The sequence below is a fragment of the Hipposideros armiger genome, unplaced genomic scaffold (genome assembly GCF_001890085.2).
Source record: "Hipposideros armiger isolate ML-2016 unplaced genomic scaffold, ASM189008v1 scaffold_383, whole genome shotgun sequence".
Lineage (NCBI taxonomy): Eukaryota > Metazoa > Chordata > Mammalia > Chiroptera > Hipposideridae > Hipposideros > Hipposideros armiger.
The window spans coordinates 715,503-738,984 of NW_017731733.1; the positions used below are offsets into that span (position 1 = coordinate 715,503).

The window sequence follows — 23,482 nt, forward strand, 5'->3', positions numbered from 1 at the left end:
CTCTCCCTCCTCCTATGTGTCCTACTCTGTCCATTAAGTTACATCTTATTTGTATCAATTTGGCTCTCTCTGTGAGTCCCTGGTTCCTTTAACCTTGATCTCAGGATCAAGCTGTACTCGTATTCATATTTCCTGGGCAGGCCACCCATGTTTCACCCATACTGATTCAGGGCCTGGGGCACCTTTGTAAGCCAGTCATTTTGGCTTTCTAACCTTGTCTCTTCAATCTCCTACCATGGGTTTCTCATTACTGTTTTAGGTCCACCAATACTCTGAGCCACTTCCTGTCAAGACCACCCCCCCCCCAAAAAAAAAAGCTTAGCATGTTTTAGCTGAAGCTCTGGGGCAGAGGTCAGCACAATCCAGCCAGGGGGTAATATCTGGCCTGTGTCTGTTACTGGAGCCCATGAACTAAAAGTGGCTCTTCAATGGTTGAGGAAAACAAAAAAAAATCAAAGAATAATAATACTTCATGACATATAAACGTTATCTGAAATCCGAATTTGTATCTCTAAATAAATTTTTATTGGAGCACAACCATGCTTATTTTTTTATGTATTGTATGATTATCTACGATCACAGCAAAGTTGAGTAGTTGCAACTGAGACTGGAACTTTCTTCAAAGCCTAAAATAGTTGCAATCTGTCTCTTTACAGAAAAAGCTTGCCGACCTCTAATCTAGGGTTTTAGATAGCCTTGCCTCCCGATTTTGTCTTGACCACTTCTCTGCCTAGTCATTTGCAGACCAACCCAATCCACCATCTGCCTTGTTCTGTCACTACACAAATGCCAAACTTTCTTTCGATGGTGCTGATAAGGCAACAACTTGAATTCAGCAAGTGAGAGAGGCCTCCCCTTTCTTCTGCTATTGCTGCCACCTTGTGTTGGTAGAATATCATTAAACCAAGAGACCCAGGCCAGCATCCTCAAACATGGTACACAGCCTGAAGGAACTGAATGGTCTTATCATTTCCCGGCTTGGGGGGATCTGGGTCTGTGTTAACAAACATCCCTGGAAATTTTTTGGACCACTAAAAGGGGCAAATGAGGTAAAGCTAAAAAAAAAAAAAAAAAGTTTCATGGAAGGCTGTATACGACTAAGCAACTTAGCTCATCTATCCAATTTGCTTGTTTATCAAAACAGTCTTAGAAAAAATTATTAGGCAAAAACCTAATATTGAGAAATTATTTTCAAGTGGTTAGATAGATGGGTAATATTTCTTTCTCTTTTTTATGTTTTTTGGTATGAGCTAAAATTTCAACAAAGAAAATGTATTTTTTAAAATATTTTTATTCACATTTATTCATATATCTTTGTATTTATATATATTTGTAATAATATAATATAATACTATATATAGTGTATATATACATATGTAGAGAGAGAGAGAGATTTTGAAAAATGCAGAGAAATACAATAAATGAAGGAATTAAAAAATCACCCTTAATAACCACTTTTCCTATTTTGATGCATTTCCATTGTCTTTTTTTTGTGCTTATCTTTTAAAGAGAGTTTATAGTGATTTTTTCACATAAATGATAGTCTATAAAATTTTATATTCTGCCTTATTCTCTTTAACACTGTGCACCTTTCTTTCCTTAAAGCCTAAAGTCATTAAAAATCTTCAAAATCTTCTTATTGGTGGCAAGTATTCTATCACTTATGTTTATAATAAAAAGAAAAAGATTTTAAATAAGCGTGTGCATCGTCGTGCACTCCTAGAAGGAGACTCCCCACTTTGCCCAGAGAACAGAGGCACAGGTGGCATTACTGGGCCTGTGGTCCTGGTGCTGTGGGGCCTCGTGTAGAGATAAAAGTGACATGGCCGACATCAGCTTTTGAAATCATAGAAATTTAGAATATCTGCAATACTTTACAATCATTTGCAAATATTTCAAGTGAATTCCAGTCATCACTGGTATTAGTCATGAGATGTCATCAGTTCCCTGTTTCCCCAAAAAAGTATAAAAAGACCTGTTAGATCTGGGAGAACAAGTACCTTCGAACTCAAATTCATCCTCTAAGAGCTATACTCAGGATGAAGCCCTTTTCAAACTTCATCTCTAACCTATTTTCTTCATTTCTGAGCTTCTTGTGGTAGCTAGACATTTTTTTTCCAGTTTCACTAGAAACTAAAATGTGTACAACCATAATCTTGACTCTCAGTAACTATCCACATATTCTGTTTTATTTCCATTTAACTATAGTCAGCCTTCTTAAGATGAAAAAAGGAACCAATCAGATATCTCCATTTTTTAAGACACAGAGTACAGGGCTGGCTGAGTGACTCAGTCGTTTAAAAGCTCGCTCAAGAGTATGAGCTCTGAGCAACAGCGGTTCGAGTCCCGGCCAGAGCTGAGCTGCCAACAGGTGGCAGGATGGCTCAGCTAAAAAACAAAAAAACAAAAAACAAAAAGAAAAAGACACAGAGTACAGAACAAATAATGAGGCATATACGATGTTTTAGGCCCGTGATTCTCATACACGTTTCTCAAATTGCACAAGTTAAACTGAGGTATTCTTGCTCTGACATTTTTTTAAAAGGTACAGGTAGGCAACATCCCTAATTTCTAACAAAATTAGACAGAGTTTCAAATTCAAGTTTAGTCTGCACAAAACTTTCTGGTAATGGATGAAAGGGCATACTCCTAGTAAATAAGAGAAAATATTACCTGTATTGTCTGTCACAGGCAGACATGGATTAAAATGAGAATGAAACCTGTGGATGTGCAAGGGAATGGCCATTTTTTTAAAATAAGGCTTTATATTTTTTAAGCACTTTACTGTTGACAGCAAAACAGGGGAGGTCATTTAAAAACAAAAAAAAATGTAAAACCCCAGCTCTTGCAGACATGTGAAGTTTAGTAGAACTTACCAGAAGATGTCTGGCATATGTAGCCTCGTTTACTTTCACAGGTGTCATCCATCCATTTTCCTGCCTCGTTTGATTTCCCTCCAATAATAACAACACAGTCAGCCTGTATATTTAGGGAGGGGGGGGGCAGAGAGAAAGTGTGACTCAACAATTATTTAAATCAATTCATTAATAAGCCAAAAGCATCCCTCATCCCCAACCTCCAAATTTTAAGATCGTCCTCATTCATGTACAGTGTGTTCAAGTCATCCTTACTTTCCATGCACATCCCTCACACTGAACCCTTGTTACTTAGTTGAAAACCAAATAGAGTTGGATACACTCGGGAGATAGGTCTGAGAAACGTTGCTATCAGGAATGTTACTGATTCCCCGATCCACCCGCTAACACAGTCTGCACTACAGTTAGTTGACTTCTCAGCCTCTGTGCCTCCAGCTTCATTGTCCTATGATCCTCAAGTATTAAGAACCCCCAATCCTACATTTCAGAGATTCTCTCACACCCATATCCCTTCCTAGCTATTTTTATCTTCCATTGTCCTGGCTCAGGGTCTCTGCTCTAGTCCCCAAAACCTGTCTGCAGCAAGAATGTTTCCACCACCAAAATGCATTTGAAAAATTCTCTCTGCTCAAACGATTTGATCTTTCCCTTTTTCAGGTCCTGAAATTGTAATCATACAGTATGTGTTTTGGTCCCATTGTTGTGAAATATGAACTTTATATTTTTATTAACACTAAACAAAATTCTAGGGATAAAAGCAACAAAAAATGAACAGTTTTTTTTTCCTCTGAAGGGTGAGATTACAGATTTTGTTTCTGTTGTTTCTGCTTTTCTTCATGTTCTAAAAACAAAACACTTGTGCAATAAAGATCCTTTTTTGCTTGACATAAAATTCACCTCTTGCCCCTAAAATCTTTCTAAGTAAATTCTATTTCACTCCGTTCGACTTTAACTTCTTTAGCAAATTTTCAGCACTCATTGATGTAATAAGGGTTCAAAGAATGTCTCCACTGAAAATCACTTACCCACCACCAAAATGGATCTACTCTGCTCACAGCTACCAAATTAATTCTCATAAAGATGCCATTTTGCGGGCCGGCTGAGTGGCGCATTGGTTAAGAACTGGCTTGGGACGCCAGAGGGCCCTGGTTCAAATCCCACATATGAGGGCCAGTGACACTACCCTCTACAGCTAAGATGCTGAACAACAGCTCAACCTAGAGTTGGGCTGCCATGGGTCGTAGGCTGCAGACCCTGCTGCAGTGGGTTGCCATGGGCTTCCGTGTGTAGCCAGCAGCTTCTGTGAGCGGCCGTCCAGAGGCCAGCGACTAATCTGCCTCACCCGGGAAGAGCGCAATGATGGTGCCAACTTGGGCCAGTGAAGCAACGTCCTCCACAACTAGACTGAAGAACAAACCAACAGGAACTTATCTGTTCTCCTTCCCCGATTCCCCCGCACTGTTCCCCTCCCCCAATTCCTCAATAAAATCTTTTAAAAAATGCCATTTTGATCAGATCATTTTCCTGCTCAACCTTTTTTCATTGTCCATCTGACAAAGTCCAAACTCTTTAATAGGACATCTAAATTCCTCTATGTGCTGCTTTCCACCTTTCAAGGCTTACTCCTCCTTTTCTGCATAAAACCCCTGCTACATCCAAAGCCATTTATCCCTGACCGAACCGACCTTCTTGAAGACTTGATTCACCTTGCCCACCTAACAGGGCCTTCCCCATCCTCTTATCAAGTTCCCCTGATCATTATGTTTTAAACTTCTTGAGTAAAAGACTCCTGGCTGATTCATATTCCTTCCCTCCACCCATAAAGGGCTCCACAGATGTGTGATGATGAGATTGCTGCATCCCATATAAGTTTCTTTCCTCCTAACTACTACAGCGCTTTACAGCTTATGCTAATTATGCACTTTGATTTTTTTACTGTTTTTTTTCTTATATAAGACTTGTGGTCTAGCTCAAGTGTGAGCTGCTTTAAGGTAAGAACAAAAGCTTATGTTTCTTCATGTTTTCACAATATGCAAGTACAGTGTTCAACACTGATTAGTTCACTATTCAATGATTTAAGACTCAAAGTAGTTAAATAAAGAAGCAATCACCTGTCTCTTGGGTTAAAGCACTTAGCACAGTATTTGACACATAGTAAGCATACCACAAATGTAACTCAATAATGATAATAATAATTAGATGATAATAATATCTTTAGAAGTAGTAATAGCTTCCAGACCTATACCCCCAAATGCTACAACAGCTTCAAGGGCTTAGGGGCAGCTAAAATAGTCACAGAGATATAAAGTACAGCATAGGGAATATAGTCAACAATATTATAATAACTATGTATGGTGAGATGGGTACTAGATTTATTGGGGTGATAGTTGGGAGGGGCTTGGGGGTCAGGGTGAAAAAGGTGAAGGGATTAAGATGTACAAGTTGGTAGTTACAAAACAGTCATGAGGATGTAAAGTACAACATAGAGAATATAGTCAATAATATGGTAATAACTATGCATAGTGCCAGGTGGGTACCAGACTAGTGAGGGGAATCACTTCTTAAATTATATAAATGTTGAACCACTATGCTGTACACCTGAAACTAATAACAATGATATTGAATGTCAACTGTAATTGCAGATTAATTAATTAATTAGTTAGTTAAAAAGAATTTAGGGACAGCTGACACACAGAAAAAGTTGATAACTCTAGGTTCCAGTGTACCGCACTGGAGTTGGCTTTCCCTATCCCTCCCTGCCATCACCACCTGCCCCGCCCCGTTGAAGAAATTTTTTTTTTTTTAGCTGAGCCATCCTGCCATCTGTTGGCAGCTCAGTGGCAGCTCAGCTCGGGCCAGGACTTGAACCATTGTTGCTCAGAGCTCATACTCTTAAGCAAGCTCTTAACCAACTGAGCCATTCGGCCAGCTCTGAAGAATTGTTAACTGATTTTTATCCCTTTCAAGGATGGCTCAGCCTGAAACAGTTAAAATCTGCAAGAATGAATCAGATCAAGAAGTACTCCAGTGGATTCTTTCACAGAAGATGAATCACTAAGATGATGATTTGAAGCACACTGATAGTGTACAGAAAGGTAACCTGAAAGTGGTATCTACATCTTCAGAGTCCAGAGTGCTAACCATTACACAATGGAACCTTACATCTTCATAAGAAAGGCTGATCCTTCTTCCGCCCGGGTAACCTTTCCCCCAGTTGGTATAATGAACTCCTCGCCCATCCGTCCAAAGGAACGTGTGCTCTGAATTGACATCATTCAGCCCAGTCCAGGCATTAAAAGTGGAGTCCTTCATTTGATAGGTAAGAAATGCTGTAAGACAGGTTCACAAGATAATGTTTAACTTTGGGGAAAAATACTGAAAATATAGAAAATATTTAAAATATGTTCACTTTAAAATACCAAGCATGCAATTAATGTCTTTATTATTATTTAAAAGCACTTACCCCGAAAACAACCACATTCTAACCTTAGCATTGGATTATTGCTTCAGCTTTGGACTTTGAAACGTTTTGCACAATAAAAGTCTAGGTTTTATCTGGGCTACTACACATAATTGCACAGGTTGTGCCCTGCCCAGGGGCACTGGGGTCCTGGGAGAAGGGAGGCTGAAGTCCATCTCATGCCCCACTCTCCATTTCACACACCCCGATCTGGGTCATGGCTCCCTACCGTCTTGCAGTAAGAGGGACATTTTTCTAATTCACGCACAGTCATCCTATGAGTTAGCAGGTGTCCTGATTCTATAGATAAGATCATCTGATTAGAATAACTAGGGGGCAAATACAGCTCTTCATCCAGAAAGGTTTTGAAAATGAACACTGTCAAAACAAGAAGCATTGGGCCGGCCAAGTGGCGCGATGGTTAAGAACTGGCTTGGGATGCCAGAGGGCCCTGGTTCGGATCCCATATATGAGGGCCAGTGACACTGCCCTCTACAGCTAAGATGCTGAACAACAGCTCAACCTGGAGCTGGGCTGCTGTGAGTCGCAGGCAACGGCGTAGGCTGCAGCCCCTGTGGCAGTGGGTTGCCATGGGCTACCGTATGTAGCCAGCAGCCAGTGTGAGCGGCCACCAGCCGCTGTGAGCAGCCATCCAGAGGCCGGCGACTGATCTGCCTCGCCCGGGAAGAGTGCAATGATGGTGCCAGCTTGGGCCAGTGAAGCAACATCCTCCATAACTAGACTGAAGAACAAAACAACAGCAACTTGTCTGTTCCCCTTCCCCTGATTCCCCAGTGCTGTTCCTCTCCCCCAGTTCCCCAATAAAATATTAAAAAACAAAACAAAACAAGAAGTATTAGGCTGTCAAATGATCGTGACCTTGGATTGCCACACCAAAAGAGCTGCCCAACTGGGGCTCCCCCTGTGCGGCCAACTCCTAGGGTTCAGCTGCTGTCCACCAAGTATACGGGGACCCAGGGGGCACCCTGATGCTACGTGGTCACATCACATCACTAGGAGAGAAGACCTAGAGAAATTCAGAGCACATACAGCAAATATGGCCTCTTGCTTCCTTAGCAATTCCATGGCAGAGAGGATGGTGGAACATATGTGGAAGCAAAAAAAGGCTTGAGCGTACACATGTCTCATGTCCCCTCCGTGAACCCATCTCAATGGCTCCCACAGCAGCTGCCTTTGGTGTCAGCGACAGCACCTGCCAGCAGCTGTGGACGCCTAGGAAGATGAGCACCAACTCCACAGAACAACAATTTCTAAACACATAGTGTTGAACACGACTTCTGAATGCAAATAGGAAGTCGATGGACTGAGCACTTGGGTTACTAATAGAAAATGCAAAATAGAGAGAAACCCACAGAGACACACTTACGTGTTTATTCACGAACAAACAATTTCATGGAGGGGGCCACTGCTCCATGCTTATTCTTTTACAGAGTGGTAGATGCAACAACCACCCTGATAAGAGATTTGCTTATTTTCCAGTTAACTAAAGGTTAAAACAAATCATTTTTGTCTGCCACTATTTTTCAGAGAGGGAGAAGAACATGGGTAGATGTATATGTTGGCCTTATTTTATTTCCTAAAGATCATAGCTTTCACCCTTCTTCCAAGTTGACATTAAATGTGGAAAGGCTCTACCTGCCAATATTTCAGCACTGACTTTTTTTCTGCAAACGACCACAATAAGAATTCAACAGCATGTGCCTGTTTTGCCAGGAATAATGTTATTTTATGTGAAAATTGTTTCCTTCTGTACATCTCTATTACCTAGGTTCTAATTTTGTTATGCCAGGAATCAGCACTTTGTGGTTAAGAGAGGAACTCAATTATTCTGTTTCTCTGTGGGTAGCTAAGCCCAAAATGTGGTAGACTAGCTAGAGAAATATGGATATTAGATTCTTAAAATGTTTTTATGATATGCTATGGTTTGACCCTCTTCTTTCAGTGTCTGGCAAATTGCTGAACTTGTCGAAGGTTCTCAGTGAAAGCTTGGTTGATTTATTGTACAATACATTCCAAGAGAGCACATGGCAGCACTGATGGAGTAAAACAAACATTTGGGAGAGTGCCATACATGATTCCAGGGTCTTTTTTTTCCCCTTTATATACATTTTGAGACATACCATTTTTTTCTAGTAAATGATTTTAGACGTCAAATAACCTTGGAACCAAAAAGGAACTTAGAAATGGTCCAGACCACATCACCCCCCTACAACATTCACATCAATTCATGCACAGCCAACACTGAGCATCTTCCACGCCAGGTACCAGTCAATACATGGGACTCTATAGCATCCATTTGAGTACCTTCCAGTTTAAGCATTTTCACAGCCCTTTAGAAAACTCAAAGCAACCCGTCCAATCAATTCCAATTGCTAGAATGACCTTGTAAGTTTCAGCCTAAATCTATTTCCCTATAACTGCTACTCGCTGGTTCTATGTCTTTCTTCGGGAGCCATATAGATTGGTCCTTCTAAGTCTATGTCCTCTCTTTTCCAGGCTATCAAACCTGAGGGCCTTTCAAACAGTCCTCATCAGCTTAATCACTTTTGTCTGAGTCGCCTGCAGCTGGTCAACATTCTCCTTACAGTGACAAGTCACAAATTTAACCTAATACCTATTTTAGATAAGGTGGTCCCGAAAAGACCACGCAGAAGTGATCAAGCACCTTTCTCTTGACAGCAACATGTTGAATTTTTACAATCTGCTAAATGGATATGGCGAGTTTTCGTCTTCAAAGCTCTGGCTTATCCTTATGTTTTATCAAAATATTTTTATCAATTTGTTCAAAGTGTATATTTAAAAATCAGTTTTATCGCATGACAATTAATGTGGTCACATGATTAGAAGAGCAGTAAATGGGAAATCATCAATTTTTCAGTTTATTGCTAGAGCTACTCTATTTCTTTGCTTCTTCTGGGAGCAGGCTGGTTTGGTGGAAACTCAATGGGATGTAAGCTGAGAGGTCCAGCTTGACTCCCTTCCCTACATTTAATCAGAAGCTCCTTGACTCAAGGCTCTCTGAACCCCATTTTTCCATTCACAAAACAGGGTAATGACACCTGCTTCACAGCATTGTTCTGACAATGGAAAGCTACTTTATATGTAAAATGCCCAGTACGGTACCTACAACTGAATAAACTAGTTCTCAATCTGATTTTTGTTCCCTTTCTACTTTTTACTGTGGAACACCAAAAAGCCATTTACAGTCAGCAATGTTTTACCATTTTATGAGGAAAATGACATGGGTTAATGTATCGTTGGTTGTACAACGGCCTGCATACCTTGCTCTTTTTCATTGCGTATGGATACCAGATTTCCTTTCAATTTTATGCAAGCGTCTCGTGCCTGTGTCCAAGTTTTTCTTTCATCTTCAACAAATCCAAAGATTTTGAAACACTGGGATAGAAGAAAAAAAAAGCCATAGAGATTAACTAAAGATAATAGTAAAAAGGCTACCGAAAGACATCAAAATTATTTATGAAGATTATAGCTAAATATACATTTCCTCACAACCAAATAGAGATCTAAAAAATTAAGTCTGTTTTACTACCCACTAACTCTCTTTGCAAAGTTTTTCTTTCTCTCTCTCTCTCTCTCGACAAAGGGTACAACTGTTTGGATAATATCCTTATATATACTCTCAATATCCGTAGAGAATTGACACAGGCATCTCTACCTATTCTACAATTTTCTACAGTGGTGAGGTAAGCAGAAGAGAGCTGAGAGATTTGCATTTTCACTGTCCATATGTATCAATGCCAAGGCAGCTACTAATTTACCTCTTACCTTGTTATTGTAAAGATGCCAACCTTCATTACAACCTCCTGGGACTGGGGGCGCGGTAGGAATAGCTGTGACATTGATGCTGCTGTTATGGCGCTGGCAAATGAAGGGATTTGGATAACCACAATTAATGTCGTTCCAAAGCCCTGGCAAAGAACAAAATAGTTAAATTAGATTAGCATGTTTATGTTTAAAAACACTCTTTTTTAAAGCAATGCTTTTATGTATTATAAGAGTTCTCAAAATTGGTTTAGATTACAATCAAACTTGAATTTGCACAAGTGACTCAAAAAATCTGTGCAATATCCTTTTACTCTTTCACTTAAACTCATAATAGTTCAACTGTACAGAGAGCTCCCTATGAACCATGCACATTCTTCATGTTGCAGATATATTATCTAAATAGCCAATAATCGCTTATGATAATAATCATATAATACCTAAAGTTAATATATACCAAGCATATCTTAGTGTTTAAACGTATTATCTTGTTTAATTTTCTAACAGTTTGTCATTATTCCCATTTTGAAGATAAAGACATGGAGAGAGAGATAAAGGGGATAGATAAACATTCTAGGTATTTTCCTCAAATCAGAACATGAGAAAATATTTTATAAAATGAGAAGAAGACTGACTTTGCCATTTATTAGAGTACATGTTAAGCATCCATACTCCTTAAAATTTGAATAGTTGTGCTACTAAAATTGTTTTCTCCTTTATTCTCTCTCTTTTTCTTGCCTGATTTAAGGACATAATTTGCTCCTCTTAGCCCAGGGAGGTAGCAGATGACACATTATACCACCAGCCAAATAAAAGAATATTTGTATATTGTTTACCTGAATTTGAATACATGACTACACAGTTTTCATCGTCATTTGCAAAATTGGGTTCACCTGGGGCCCAAGTCACATAGTCCACCTTGCTTCCATCCATCCAACTGGAAAAGAAACCGCAGGCATTTAGCAACATTCCAATTATTGGATGACGGCTACAGCCAAGTGGCGGGAACGGGCAAGTCGGTCAAGATGAAGGGAGCCCAGGATCCTAAGCTAACAGAAGAGAGGATCTTAAAGAGATGTTCTAGAGAGAGGGCTCTAGAAAGTTTCCAGAGAGAAGGTTCTGGAGTGAGGCTCTAGAGAGGAGGGGTTCTAGAGAGACTAGCAGGAAAACTAGCTAGGTGGTTGGTGCTTCCCGTGCCTTGTGCTTCTCTGTAGCACACTGACTCCTAGACTAGTCTGTCTTCTTTTCCCTCCCTGGAAGAAGCTGCCTGTAGTCTTCAGGTGGGTGAAGAAACAGGGATCCCAGTTACTCCGGAAGTGGGCCAGAGCAAAAGTCCTCCATAGTACTTCTTAGGCATCATTCCCACAAATCACAACCACACATAGGGAGCTGAGATAAGGAGTTTCTCGTGAGGCCCATTCTCCAAATTTCATGTTTACTCTGGTTTTTCCTAAGTTATGGGAACCAATGCTTGTTTTCATAAAATTGCACAATTTCAGAGACAGCTAGAAAAGGACTAAGAGATCTCTCGAAAAACGTGGCAGTAACAGCCACAAGGAACACATGTGCCTAAAACATCTGTGTACAAGCCTGGAAGACATATCTGCTCTTCAAACTTAGGGGAACGTGAGTATTCATGAACAAGGAAAGAAACCCCCAAAATGTACTAACTTCCTCCCTTCCATAGCTTTTCCAGTCCCCTGAATCTAATGGAAAACAGTGCAGTCATTCCTTTGAAGGGATAGCATTTAATGGAATCAAAAGAGTTTCTCAAAGGAATGTGTGTTAAAGCTGTGAGAGGGGTAACATAAAAGGACTTTTTGACTCTGGGCACCAACGAGTCCAAGTAGAAATCGTAAACTTTAAAGTGAATTCTGATTCAACATCTATATAATACATCTTCATAGTCAATGATTGAGTAATAGGTGATAACATACCAAAACAAAGACAGGTGAAATTTTGCAAGATTAAATCAGATTTTGAGTTATTTGAGAATTAGAATGCTGAAAACATTTAATAGGATTATTTTAAATTCTTTTTGGTATTTTTAAGGAAGCGTGTTAGATTGAGAATCCTGGAAGATTTCTGAAAATGCATTCAGCAAAAGAAAAGCATTGGAGTAACTTAGGTGTATCAGATCAGTATCCTAGGCAAAATTGTTTTATTTTGATTTACTTACGTAAATGTTTTATCCAAGCTGATCAATAAGCCAATAAAATATGCTGGCTGTGCATCCTTCTTGTTTACCTAAAACATGGAAGTTTACATGTAGTTTGAGCTATACTTATATAATAAGCAAATTGGGGTTTTTTTGTTGTTTTTTTTTTTTAGCTGAGCCACCCAGCCACCTGTTGGCAGCTCAGCAGCTGCTCAGATCAGGCCGGGCATTGAACTGCTGCTGCTCAGAGCTCTCACTCTTGAGTGAGCTTTTAACCAACTGAGTCACTTGGCTGGCCCTAGCAAATTCTTAAATAAAACCTACATATTAGCGAGGCAGCCTATGGGACTTTTTCTAAGGAGAAATTCATGCAGAAATTTTGTAGTATATTCAAAGTTATGTGTTTCATAGAAATAAAAAGAAAAATCCACACACTATAAAACAACCTGCATTTATAAAGCAAATACCTTAAGTCATTCTCTATAATATCTCAAATGTCTACAATAATTAGGTTGTCGAAGACAATCTTTAAAAAACAAAGTAGTCATTTGGAATTATGCATCTGAGGAAAGACTTCTTCATCCACGTATATATATTTGTGCAATATTAGGAAATATCCTGAGAATTTCAAACCAAGGTATATCCACAGATTAAGAAAGTCAGGCTTACACTCTAATACTTTTGTAATCAAATGGATTTTTATTCTTTCATTACCATTAAACTTTTTTTTTTTCCTCTCCCTCTTACCTCCTTTCTGATGAGGATTTTTAAAGAGAAAGATTGAGCCAAGCAAGCTCTTGGAAAAAATTAATTACACCTTTACTGTTAGCTGACAATTTTGGTACAACCGAGAAAAAATTTTATATGAATAATCAAGCTGTACTATCTGTCAACCAACAATTTGGTCTAACTAAGACAGATTTTTAAAATTAATAATCAATAAATTAATTTTTTAAATTAATAATCAGTGCACTGTACACAAAGCACTGATATCTAATTAGGAATTATAATCTTTGTAAATCAAATTAGTGAACTCAAAACCATAAAATATGGATCCTCACAAAGCCCAAGCTAAAAAGTGCCACTGGGTTCTGTGATTCTCACTGAAGAGTCAAGCAATCAGGTCATTTTACTTCTATTATGGCCAATATCCACACCCCTTCCTCTGCCATTCACTTCTTTACCCTGACCTTAGCAGGTTCAAACTCAGCACAGACTTTGAAATGTCACCATGTAGACATTGTAGACATTATCTTTGCTTATCCCATGTCACTATTCCATTCTTAAATTAATCATTTCCTTACATATTTCCACAGAAACTTCTTTTCACTTTCACTTTGAATAGAAACAAGATCACCAAAATTCCTCTTGCAAAATCCTCGTGCATTGTCCATGGTTTCCTTCTCTTTGCTGAAATAATACTGGTAGTCTTTGTAGATAATCCACCCATCTTCAGTGACTGGTGGATCTGAAACATTCATGAAAAAAGATGATGAGTTTTACTTTGGTGAATTCCAGAAGCTGGTATGTATGACACAAAAGTGAAAAGAGCAGAGCACCTATAACAGAGGTATCTGGAACTTTGAGACACCAGAATAAGCAGGATGTTTATGCCAGATACAGACTGAATTACCTAAGGCCAAATATCTACTTTCCATCAACTCTGTAAAAACTAGCTACTTCCTCTTCCCAACTAAGTTCCATGCATCATTATTGGGTAAAAGAACTCCCAACGTTAGTTTCATCAGTGGGATCATCTAGCCGGAAGGATTTACATCCATGCACCCATGATGTTGTAGGTTCAAGGAGTAGAAGCTTGAGAAAGCAGCTTTCATCTCAATATAACAAGGAACTTGTAACAGATGGACTTGGGTGTTTCAGCATATAATTGGAGAACCAAAAAATTCACATACCAGGAGGTGCCTAAGGCTCCTGCCAAACCACAGGGTTTATGGATCTGTGCTGTAGTGGCTTGAATAAGAGACCCCAAAGATATCCAGACCCTAATATCTGGAATCTGTGAATGTTGCTTTACACAGAAAAAGGGACATGGTAGGTGTGATTAAGTTAAAGATCCTGAGATGGAAAGATTATTTTACATTATTTGGGTGGGACCCAGATGTAATCACAAGTATCCTGATAGAGGGAGGCTGAGGGATATTTGACTACAGGAGAAGAAAGCAATGTGACAACTGAAGCAAGATGATACATTCATTGCTGGTTCTGAAGATGGATGAAGGGGCCATGAAATAAATGCAAGAAATATAGCTCTTGAAGCTGGAAAAGGCAAGGAAACAGATGATTCTCTCGAGCCTCTGGAGGGAACATGCTCCTGCCAATACCTCGATTTTAGCTCAATGAAACGGGTTTCATATTTCTGACCTCCAAACTGTAAGGGAATAAATGGGTATTTCTGTAAGCCACCAAGTTTGTGGTCATTTGTTACAGCAACCATAGGAAACTCATACATGTCCTAAAGAAGAAACATGTGTGTTTGGATTTGATTCATGAGCCTTTGAGAAATTATACTAACAATTGCCTTATGTTTGTGCGTATGAGCATCTGTCTGGAGAAAAAGATCCAAACTTTCATGAGATTCTCAAAGATATTAAGAACTTCTGCTCTCCACCTTCTTAGGGTAATTTTTTTTTTCATTGTGAGAGGAAAGAGGGGGAAAATATCAATATGGATATGAGAAAATAAAAAAACACCTACTGTCTTCAGGAGTTGGTGTTGGCTCAGGTTTGGGTGTTTGTCCTGGAAAACAAAATAAAATTATTATAAAGTGTTCTGTACTTCTGCTATTACATAGCCTTCTGGTTTCACTATTTTCATGAGTTGATATAGCTAAAAACTTAGTTGTTCTTTCCCCCCACCCCCCACCCCCTTACACTCTCCAATTCTGTTATCATGCTGTGGAGGAGAATGAAGGAAAACAGAATTACGAGTTAAGAGATAAACAAAGTAGGTACAATAATAGACATCAGAAATTGTAAGAGAGCTTTCAGGCACAAGGAGTGTCATATAAAGGGGAAAAAAAAACCCACAAAAAGCAGAACATGAGTTTTGGAGTCAGAGCTGGGTTTAAAATGCTAACCCTTAACTTTGTCAACTGCAAAAGAAGTTAGTAATATGGGTAAATAGGTGGGGTAAAATACATGAGTGATGGGTATTTAGAAGGTGTTCAATAGATGTTAACACATCTTATTATTAGCTGTGAAATCATTTAACAATGTCATTATTTGAAACCATTAAATGTCTAGTTTTTACTTATAAAATATATTTCCTTCAAAGAATCTTATTTTTTATTAAATGTATGTTTCACTAAAACGTAAATGAAATATTTTTCTCTCCAAGTAGTTACTGATATATCTGAACTTTGTTGGAATCTGATAAAAGGACTTGGGTTCCTTAGTTTTTGGTTGAATATGTATTCCACATCTGTAAGAACAGAGCTACTTTACTAAGAATACATAAGGAAGCAAATCATTGGTAGCTATAATTTTAAAGAAAAACTGGCCACTATTTATTCCTCCATTCTGAAAACTCTGAAAGCACGAATCTAAGCTGGGGCAAGGAAAAGAAGCAGCCAGCAAGACAGTACGTCTCTAGCAGTCGAGTTGAGACAGTAGCCAAGGTTTCCTGACAGCAGAGGGCAATGTAGTTCTATTTATCTGTTTACAAATGAGGAAGTTGACGGATATTTTGGTTCAAGGGTGGGTCTGTTGGTTTGTTTATTTTAACATAAGAACCTGGATCCTCTGACCTCACTCTCTGACTTGGAAATGTGGAACTTTCTGTGTCAAGGTCATGAGTGATAGCATGCACTGATACGTTTTCACCACCAGTAGTGGGTCCTAAAACCATCAGGGACCTCAAGACGGTGGCTGTTCTTTGTGTTGAGCACTTCTTTGACAAATCAGTACTTAAGCTATTCGGACTTAGGGAAGCTTTCAACTGACTAACCGTAGGTCAGAAGTGAAAATTCCAAAAACAGAAATTGCATGTTCAATATTCTGCTCACAGAGTAGAACACCCACGCCCCCCCCCCACGCCCCCCTCACTATAGGGCATGAGTCAGAAATCACAGCTCATGGGGACGATTTCTGAGGACGTGATTCTGGTCTAGGATTCTCGGGTGGCCTTTTGATCTTCTGTTCCTTTGGAGAATTTATCTGTGCTCAGCGACTTCATTCTTATCCTGTGAAACGATGGTCCCTGCCAGTTCCCTTATTTTGCTATTTTTGTTTGTTTGGTTCCCCTAAGGAAGGGAAGACGCTGGGATGTCAGGAGGTTAGTTCTTCAAGCTGAGATAAAAGAGAAAACGGGCTATCATACCTTTTTTTATCTGGCAAATCCAGTTCTTGAGATGTTCACAGTTAATGTCATTCCAGGTCATACCAGGATCCCCTTTCAAGTCTCCACAGTATTCAGTATTTCCATAATTATTAGGTTCTCCATAAGCCCAATTTTCATATGAAACCTATGTTAGAAACATTACATGGAAACCACTTGACCATTTATATGAAGCCAATGTCAATCATCTATCCAAACAGGAAAGATATATTTACATTTTATAATCCATTTACTTTTCAAAGCTGTACTTTGAAAGCAAAATTTATAAACATGAGTGGGAAAGAAATAGGTTTCATTTACATGGAAACTTTTGAAGTTGAAGAGAGTACACTATTGATTCTTATAAAATTTTCTTTACTCTCATTAAATAGAATGGCTCCAGGGCCACAAAAGTGGGATTTATATATCGGAAAAGTTAAGCAAAGAGCTCCACTTCTCAGTATTAGGAGTTCCTACATTTATAGCTCTTAAGGGATAATGTTTCAGTGTGGTGTTGATTACATCTCTTTATTAGATGGGTAGCATAAAGAAATGTATTAGCTCTTTTTACAAAAGGAACAGGCCTATAACATGTTGCTAACAAAAACTACCAAATTTTACTAAAACGGACAGTAGAAATAGATAAAAGGCTGGGTTTAGGTCCCCTATGGAATTTTCAACATGGAATCATAGCCCATAGGGTTTTAGACTAAGCATTAGGATTTATTTTCCAGAGGTATAATATATAAAATTCCAATATCAATGGAGCCATCAAATATACCACCTTACCGAAGTTCCTTGAAAAGTTGCTGGTGTGTTATAAGAGGAGGTAGAACTGAAATCACAAAATCACTTCCTGCGACAACTAGTGTACTAACCATTGCCAGCAAGTGCCCTATCTCTCACTTCTCCATTTCTGAGAAAGGAGAAGTCTGACAAAGCCTAATGGTTATTCATGAAATATCAAAAGTTGTTTCCAGATCTCCTGATCTATAAGAGGTTATAAAATACAGTAATATCTCTGTTTGCAAGCATAATTCGTTCTGGAAATAAACTACTCGTATTGCAAGACATCACTCGTTTACCAAATTAAAATGTATTATTAGGTTGGTGCAAAAGTTTATTGCAGTTTTTGCCATTACAAGTAATGGCACAAACAGCTATTAACTTTTGCTCCAACCTAATAGACATGTTTGCTCATCTTGAGGAACACTTCAAACCAAGTTACTGGCAATCTGAGGTTTTACTGTACTCAATTCTTTTAAAGTTTTACTACTTGAATATATCAATTTTACATGACAGAATAAAGATTTTATTTTATAGAAACTAGTGGAATGAGTTTCCAAAATTTTTTTTTCATCTAGTCAACATGGTTATGCCTTGGGTGACTAGGAGAACTATACTAAGACAGGGGCAGAATAATTATTCTAAAATAGAATTTATTTTCCATAGAAAAAAAATGTCTCTAGCTTTCATAATAACTACCAAAAATGTGGATTAAGCCAAAGGATAATATTAAAATAAATACTACATGATGAAGTAAGAAAATGATATATTAAATCAAATTACTCACAGGAGAACCATCACTCCAAGTAAAGCCCTCTGATGGACTTCCATATGTCAACCCCAACCAAAACAGTTCATGGTAGCTTCCAGTAGTCCTGCAACATACAAGATATAAAGAAAGCTTATGCAATGGCATCAAACAAATTTGGTTACTTATAAGGACTCATCAAATTTGAAAGTTACCTCCAAAACATAAATTAGTACACAGGTAAATGCAATGACCAAATGTTAAGTATTATGCAATAGAAACACATTTTAGTGCAACCCACAAATATCTCCGAAAAGAAACCACCATTTGAGAATAAACAATTGTAAAGCATTGAAAGGTAGTCATTCACTTATTCGTTGAACAATCTGTATTGAGTGTCTTGTACTTTTATAGGACCATTCATCATTGAATTTATACAAAATTAAAGCATTTGGAAGTGAAACTACAATACATTTAAAAGGGCCAAAGGATTTGGGATATGCTACATGGATTCACAGTAGCACCATGACCTAACAATTTCAGAAATGTAAAAATTTCCTCAACAGCATTAGCACCAAACAGGTAACAGAAAGGAGTAGTATATAGAAAAGATACACACGTTATAAGCCGCCATATTGCTTGCTGTTCCTCCTTGTTGTTGATACTCGCTAGATCTCCACCCAGAGCGTGACAGAAATCTCGAGATTCAAACCATGTTTTCTTTTCGTATTTTCCTTTTGTAAACAGCTAAAGATGACATGGTTTCAGAAGTTATTTTGCACTTCGTAGTTTATCAAATCAAGAAAAAGAATTATTCACTTTTGATGAGGCTTTATTTATAAAAAAGCAAGACATTGCCATGGCTCCAAACAATGTACTCCTCTTGGTTAAAAATGAATTTATGACTGAATACTTGGGTAACAAAATTTGGGGGATCATTTTGTTCAGAAAGCCTTAGAAAATCAAATTGTCTGATAGTACAGGAGAAATTAGATTAAGATCTTAGAAGCCTTAGGCATAAGGGTTAAGCATACAGCTCATTATGGAAGACAGGATTGACTTGGTTAAGTGTGAAAAGTGGCATTGAGATGGGGGAAAAAAAAATGAAAGAAACTTTTCATACAGAGAAAGTAAACATGAACAAAGAATATTGTAAGGATAATAACCTCCCTAAGATTGTGCCACAGATTGTTTTCTTGTTTAGCTTTAATGAATAAAAGCTAAGTATTGAAAAGTATTGAAAGACTTTCAATACTTCATTGGCAGTGTCCTTCAAAACTGCCTTGTCTTTTTTTCTCATGAGTGTATATTTTCACAACTATTGGAGCGCATGCCAAAACAGACACTTGTCTGGCAGAGCACCTAAAAAGATGTGTTATAAGCTAAACTCAATTTAATAGGTTCATAATTCAGGGAATATGTCATATTATCCAGAGGACTGCAGTGACATGGAATCCACAATGACAGTCTGGGAAACACCTATCAGTATGCAAATCATATGGGAGATCATTGTCTCCATCAGCTTTTATCATTTTTATTCATCTTTTCTGAGTCATGGCCCCATCATCCAAGGCCTGTGGAAAAAGGGATTTGCTTCCAATGGAGTATGGCTGCCCAGCTGTCATCAAGCAACCCAAGGCGACCTTCACCTTGACCCTAACTTGAGTTATCTGGACAAAGGTGTCTTGAATAAATTTCCATGTCAGTAACCCCAAATCCCTAAGACTCCTGTGACTACCTCGACTCGCTAGACTGTGATATAAGATTTCATTTTCTTAAATCAATCTACTGTCACCTGAATTTTATTAATATTTCCCACATCTTAATCTGTACAAAGATGGTTTGTATATTTCCAAACAAACCCTACCCCAAACTTTCTAGTGAAGCACATATGTGGGTTTGTTGAACATCCACCTCAATAACACCTGATGGAAACTTGGTTTGCTTCCCAGCTCTGCAATGCTGCTGCTTCTCTCAAAATCCTGTGACAAATCACCATAGCCTACCACCCTCAGGCTGTGAATAGGATAAACCTGGCCTCCCTGCAGTGACTCAAAAGTGTCCAGAGGCAGCAATAAATATGTGATTGGCTTTGTGTTGGTCCTCAGGCATTTACAAAACCCTCTCTTGTCTTGGCCCAATACATCCCCTTCCATATAAATCATGCTTCTAGCTTGCACCAGCTAACCTGGATTGAACATTTCATCAGTCTCTATTGCAACTAATGGGAGTTTTCTACCTAACAAGCCATATCCCTCGAGTTAGATATGAAACAACCTAATTCTGACACACATTATAGTAATTCAAGTTCTTCATCAACCTTGCCTGTTTTACAAGGCATGCCACGGCCATACGCCATTGAAAGGATTGAATAACGGAGGTCCTGAGAGCAGGACTTCTAGAGAATCATATCATTAAGCAGCAGATGAGTATTTTTCTGTATTTGGCTAAATATCACCTTCTCTAGAAAGAATATGACTTATGAGAGAGAAGGGGAAAAAAGACCCAATGCTGAATTCGTGGGTGCTTTTGGTTGGTTGGTTGGTTGATTGTTTATTTGTTTGGGTGAAGTTAATTGCATTAGGAGAAAACGTATGGTCCAGCCTAGGACTGTATAAAATAATAGCAGAAGATGGGTCACATTGTCACTTAAAGGGCGCTGAATGGCCATGTGCCCCTATTTAACACAGCCTCCATCTCCCATTAGGCAAAATCATCAGGGGTTACATAGAACAATAGAGCATTATCTCCAGGACACCCCTGGGGCATTATTATAAAGTCCTTTATCAATTCAGTTAACTAAAAGCTGGGCTCTAAGAACAGAGCAAAAATGAGATGCAATGGGAGAGAAGGAAGAGGGAGAGAAATGTTCATGAAGACTAAAAGAAATGCGAGCTCAGACTAGAGTCAGGAAGTCTGGGAGAGGAGGGATGCAGAGAGCCGGGTGATGGATGGAAAGCACAGGGCGAAGGGCAGCTGTGACCTGTGTTTGTTTTGTCAGCTGTTTGTGGGTCTAAATGCCACTGGTCACTAACATCTACCCAAGGAGAGCTCTTCAAAAACAAGTCATGTCCTGGACCCCTTCCAGATCAATAAAACCAGGATTTCTACAGGTGGAGCCCGGGCATGGTGGTTTTGGGTTTGGTTTTGTTTTTTAATTCCTTAGGTGATTCCTTAAGCTGAAGTACAATACATTCCAAATTCTGTAGTAGCTTAGCAATTGCGACTTACCTTGAAACACAAGCTTGTTTTGCTGGAGGCGCTCCAACCCTCTGGACATTTGGGTTCGGGTGTTGTTGTGGGCTCCGGCGGGCGAGTCACTCCTTCCGCCCAGTGTTTGCACACGAATTTTGCCTTTTCCTCGCATCTCAAAACATCCCATAAGCCACCTGCTCGCCCAGTTCTCATGGCAACACAGCCTGGTTTTCTCCCTGTGTGAAAGGTGTAGAGTTCACTCAAAGGTGCTGCCGAAGGTTGGCGATGCCCACAGGAGACCGCTCAAAAATGAGGGTCCGATTCTGCGGCCACATCTCCATGGGATGAGAAAATCCTGCCGCATTTGGCAATTGACTCGTGCTATCCGAACCATTATTTACTTTTTCTTTGTGTGGCTTATGTCCCCAGCTGAATTATGATCTCAAAGGTCACGGTTTGGGTAACATTTTGTATTTCTAACATCTGGCAGGGTGCCCCCCCGCATATAGACATTTAAGGATACAATAATTACAGTATAATAAAATTGACCATAATAACAAAAAAGTAGTTTAACATTTCTTTCTTAAAAAAAAAAATTCTTCAAAACCCTTTTGTTCCCTCGAGTCTGTCCATGTAGGTCCCCCAAAGCAGAAGTTCTTCACAGATTTCAAAATGAGCTACTGCCGCACCGGAGACCTCAGTCCCTCGGAACTTGTTGGTTCCTCTTAAAATGCAAATAGCACCTCCTACCTCGTAGAGTTGTAATGAATGTTTTCATGGATGAAGAAGTACATAAAATGAGGACTATATTAAGCTTAATAGTTTATAATTCTGTTTTAAAGTCATGATGATTGCCAAATAGTAATTAATTAAAACAGAGCTTTGCAAACATTAGGATTCCTTGCTGCTAAGATGAGGTTGTCTTTTATTATTCTTCTTTTAAAGGACATTAAAAGTGTTTTGAGCAACTCTCAAAGTTCTGGGAGGTACATCTTTTTCAAAGTGTTGTCATTAATGTCCCCAATTCCCTCTGGCTCCTGTTTCATCCATTTATATTCCTTAAAGACATTTCTAGATTAATCTCTCAGAATCCTACTACTGAGTGAACGACACCAGCAAAATTAAAGAGTTCGTCCTAGAGAGTAAAAAGTGTGCACTCAGCTCTTAATATATTGCCCAGTTATTTAAAAATGAACTAAAATCTTACTATTTTTTCAGAACATTCAATAATTAAACAAGAATTGCACTACCCCGTTTACTGGTCTATTTTCCTGTTGAGAGCTGAGAAAACAAATGAAAAGAACTAAAGATTAGGACTTATTAGGGTAAGTAGTGAATTCACACACTTGAGCTATTATTCTGTCTTTAGCTTTTTGCCCAGGCACAATGAAACATTTCCTATAAAGGATGTTGAATTTCCTGGTGGTTGTCATATGCTATGGTACCCGTGTATAAAGAAGGCAAAGAATCTTTCAGAGGCTATTTCAGAAACTACTTACTAAGGAAGCAAATCAAAATTTATAGGGAGGAAGGATGGTGCTAGTGCAAATAGCACAGATTTGGGAAATACACAGATTAGTTTAAATCCATGGTTGGAAGATTTCTAGTGACATAAATTTTCTGAGTTCCAGTTTCTACATCTTTAAAATGAAGATCGGCAACTTACCTTGCAGGTTTCTCATAAGGATAAAATACAATCTAATGCATATAAAGGACTAAACACGGCAACACATACATGATATAGAAACAATGAGTTCCACATAAGCACTATCTTTGCTCCATCAACTCAAGCACACCAATATTTCTATTCATTAAAAGTTTCATATCCCTTTAGTATAGTGTTAAGCTTTTAGAAATAAGTTAATCATTTGGAACATTTGTGACCATGCAGGGTTTCATAAATCTTTTTTCAAATAGAACAGTACCAGATAACCTAGAGATTGTGTCTTCTTTGTTTTCTTATACCACTGCAAACTAATTGGAATTTTTTTAAAAAGAAAAACAAAAAGAGAATAGAATATAAAACACTGAAAGCACAATTCATTTACGTAGTCTATTTGGAAAGGTACATGGAGGAGTAGCAGGCTTTCCCGATGGATGTCCGGGGTGAATGAAACCCA

The 23,482-nt window shown here is 38.6% G+C and overlaps 1 protein-coding gene across 1 annotated transcript in view; it reads right to left on the reverse strand.

Annotated features, from left to right (window-relative positions):
* Window positions 1–23,482, reverse strand: part of MRC1 (mannose receptor C-type 1) — an 80,867-nt gene that overhangs the window by 11,788 nt on the left and 45,597 nt on the right. The window contains exons 12-23 of the mRNA XM_019662941.1: window positions 21,399–21,598; window positions 18,787–18,914; window positions 18,207–18,294; window positions 16,637–16,781; window positions 15,014–15,055; window positions 13,603–13,766; window positions 12,320–12,387; window positions 10,977–11,077; window positions 10,144–10,286; window positions 9,639–9,753; window positions 6,039–6,205; window positions 2,877–2,979 (exon numbers count right to left, since the gene is read on the reverse strand). Coding sequence (XP_019518486.1) covers window positions 2,877–2,979; window positions 6,039–6,205; window positions 9,639–9,753; window positions 10,144–10,286; window positions 10,977–11,077; window positions 12,320–12,387; window positions 13,603–13,766; window positions 15,014–15,055; window positions 16,637–16,781; window positions 18,207–18,294; window positions 18,787–18,914; window positions 21,399–21,598 — 1,464 coding nt within the window. The remainder of the gene's footprint in view (window positions 1–2,876; window positions 2,980–6,038; window positions 6,206–9,638; window positions 9,754–10,143; window positions 10,287–10,976; window positions 11,078–12,319; window positions 12,388–13,602; window positions 13,767–15,013; window positions 15,056–16,636; window positions 16,782–18,206; window positions 18,295–18,786; window positions 18,915–21,398; window positions 21,599–23,482) is intronic.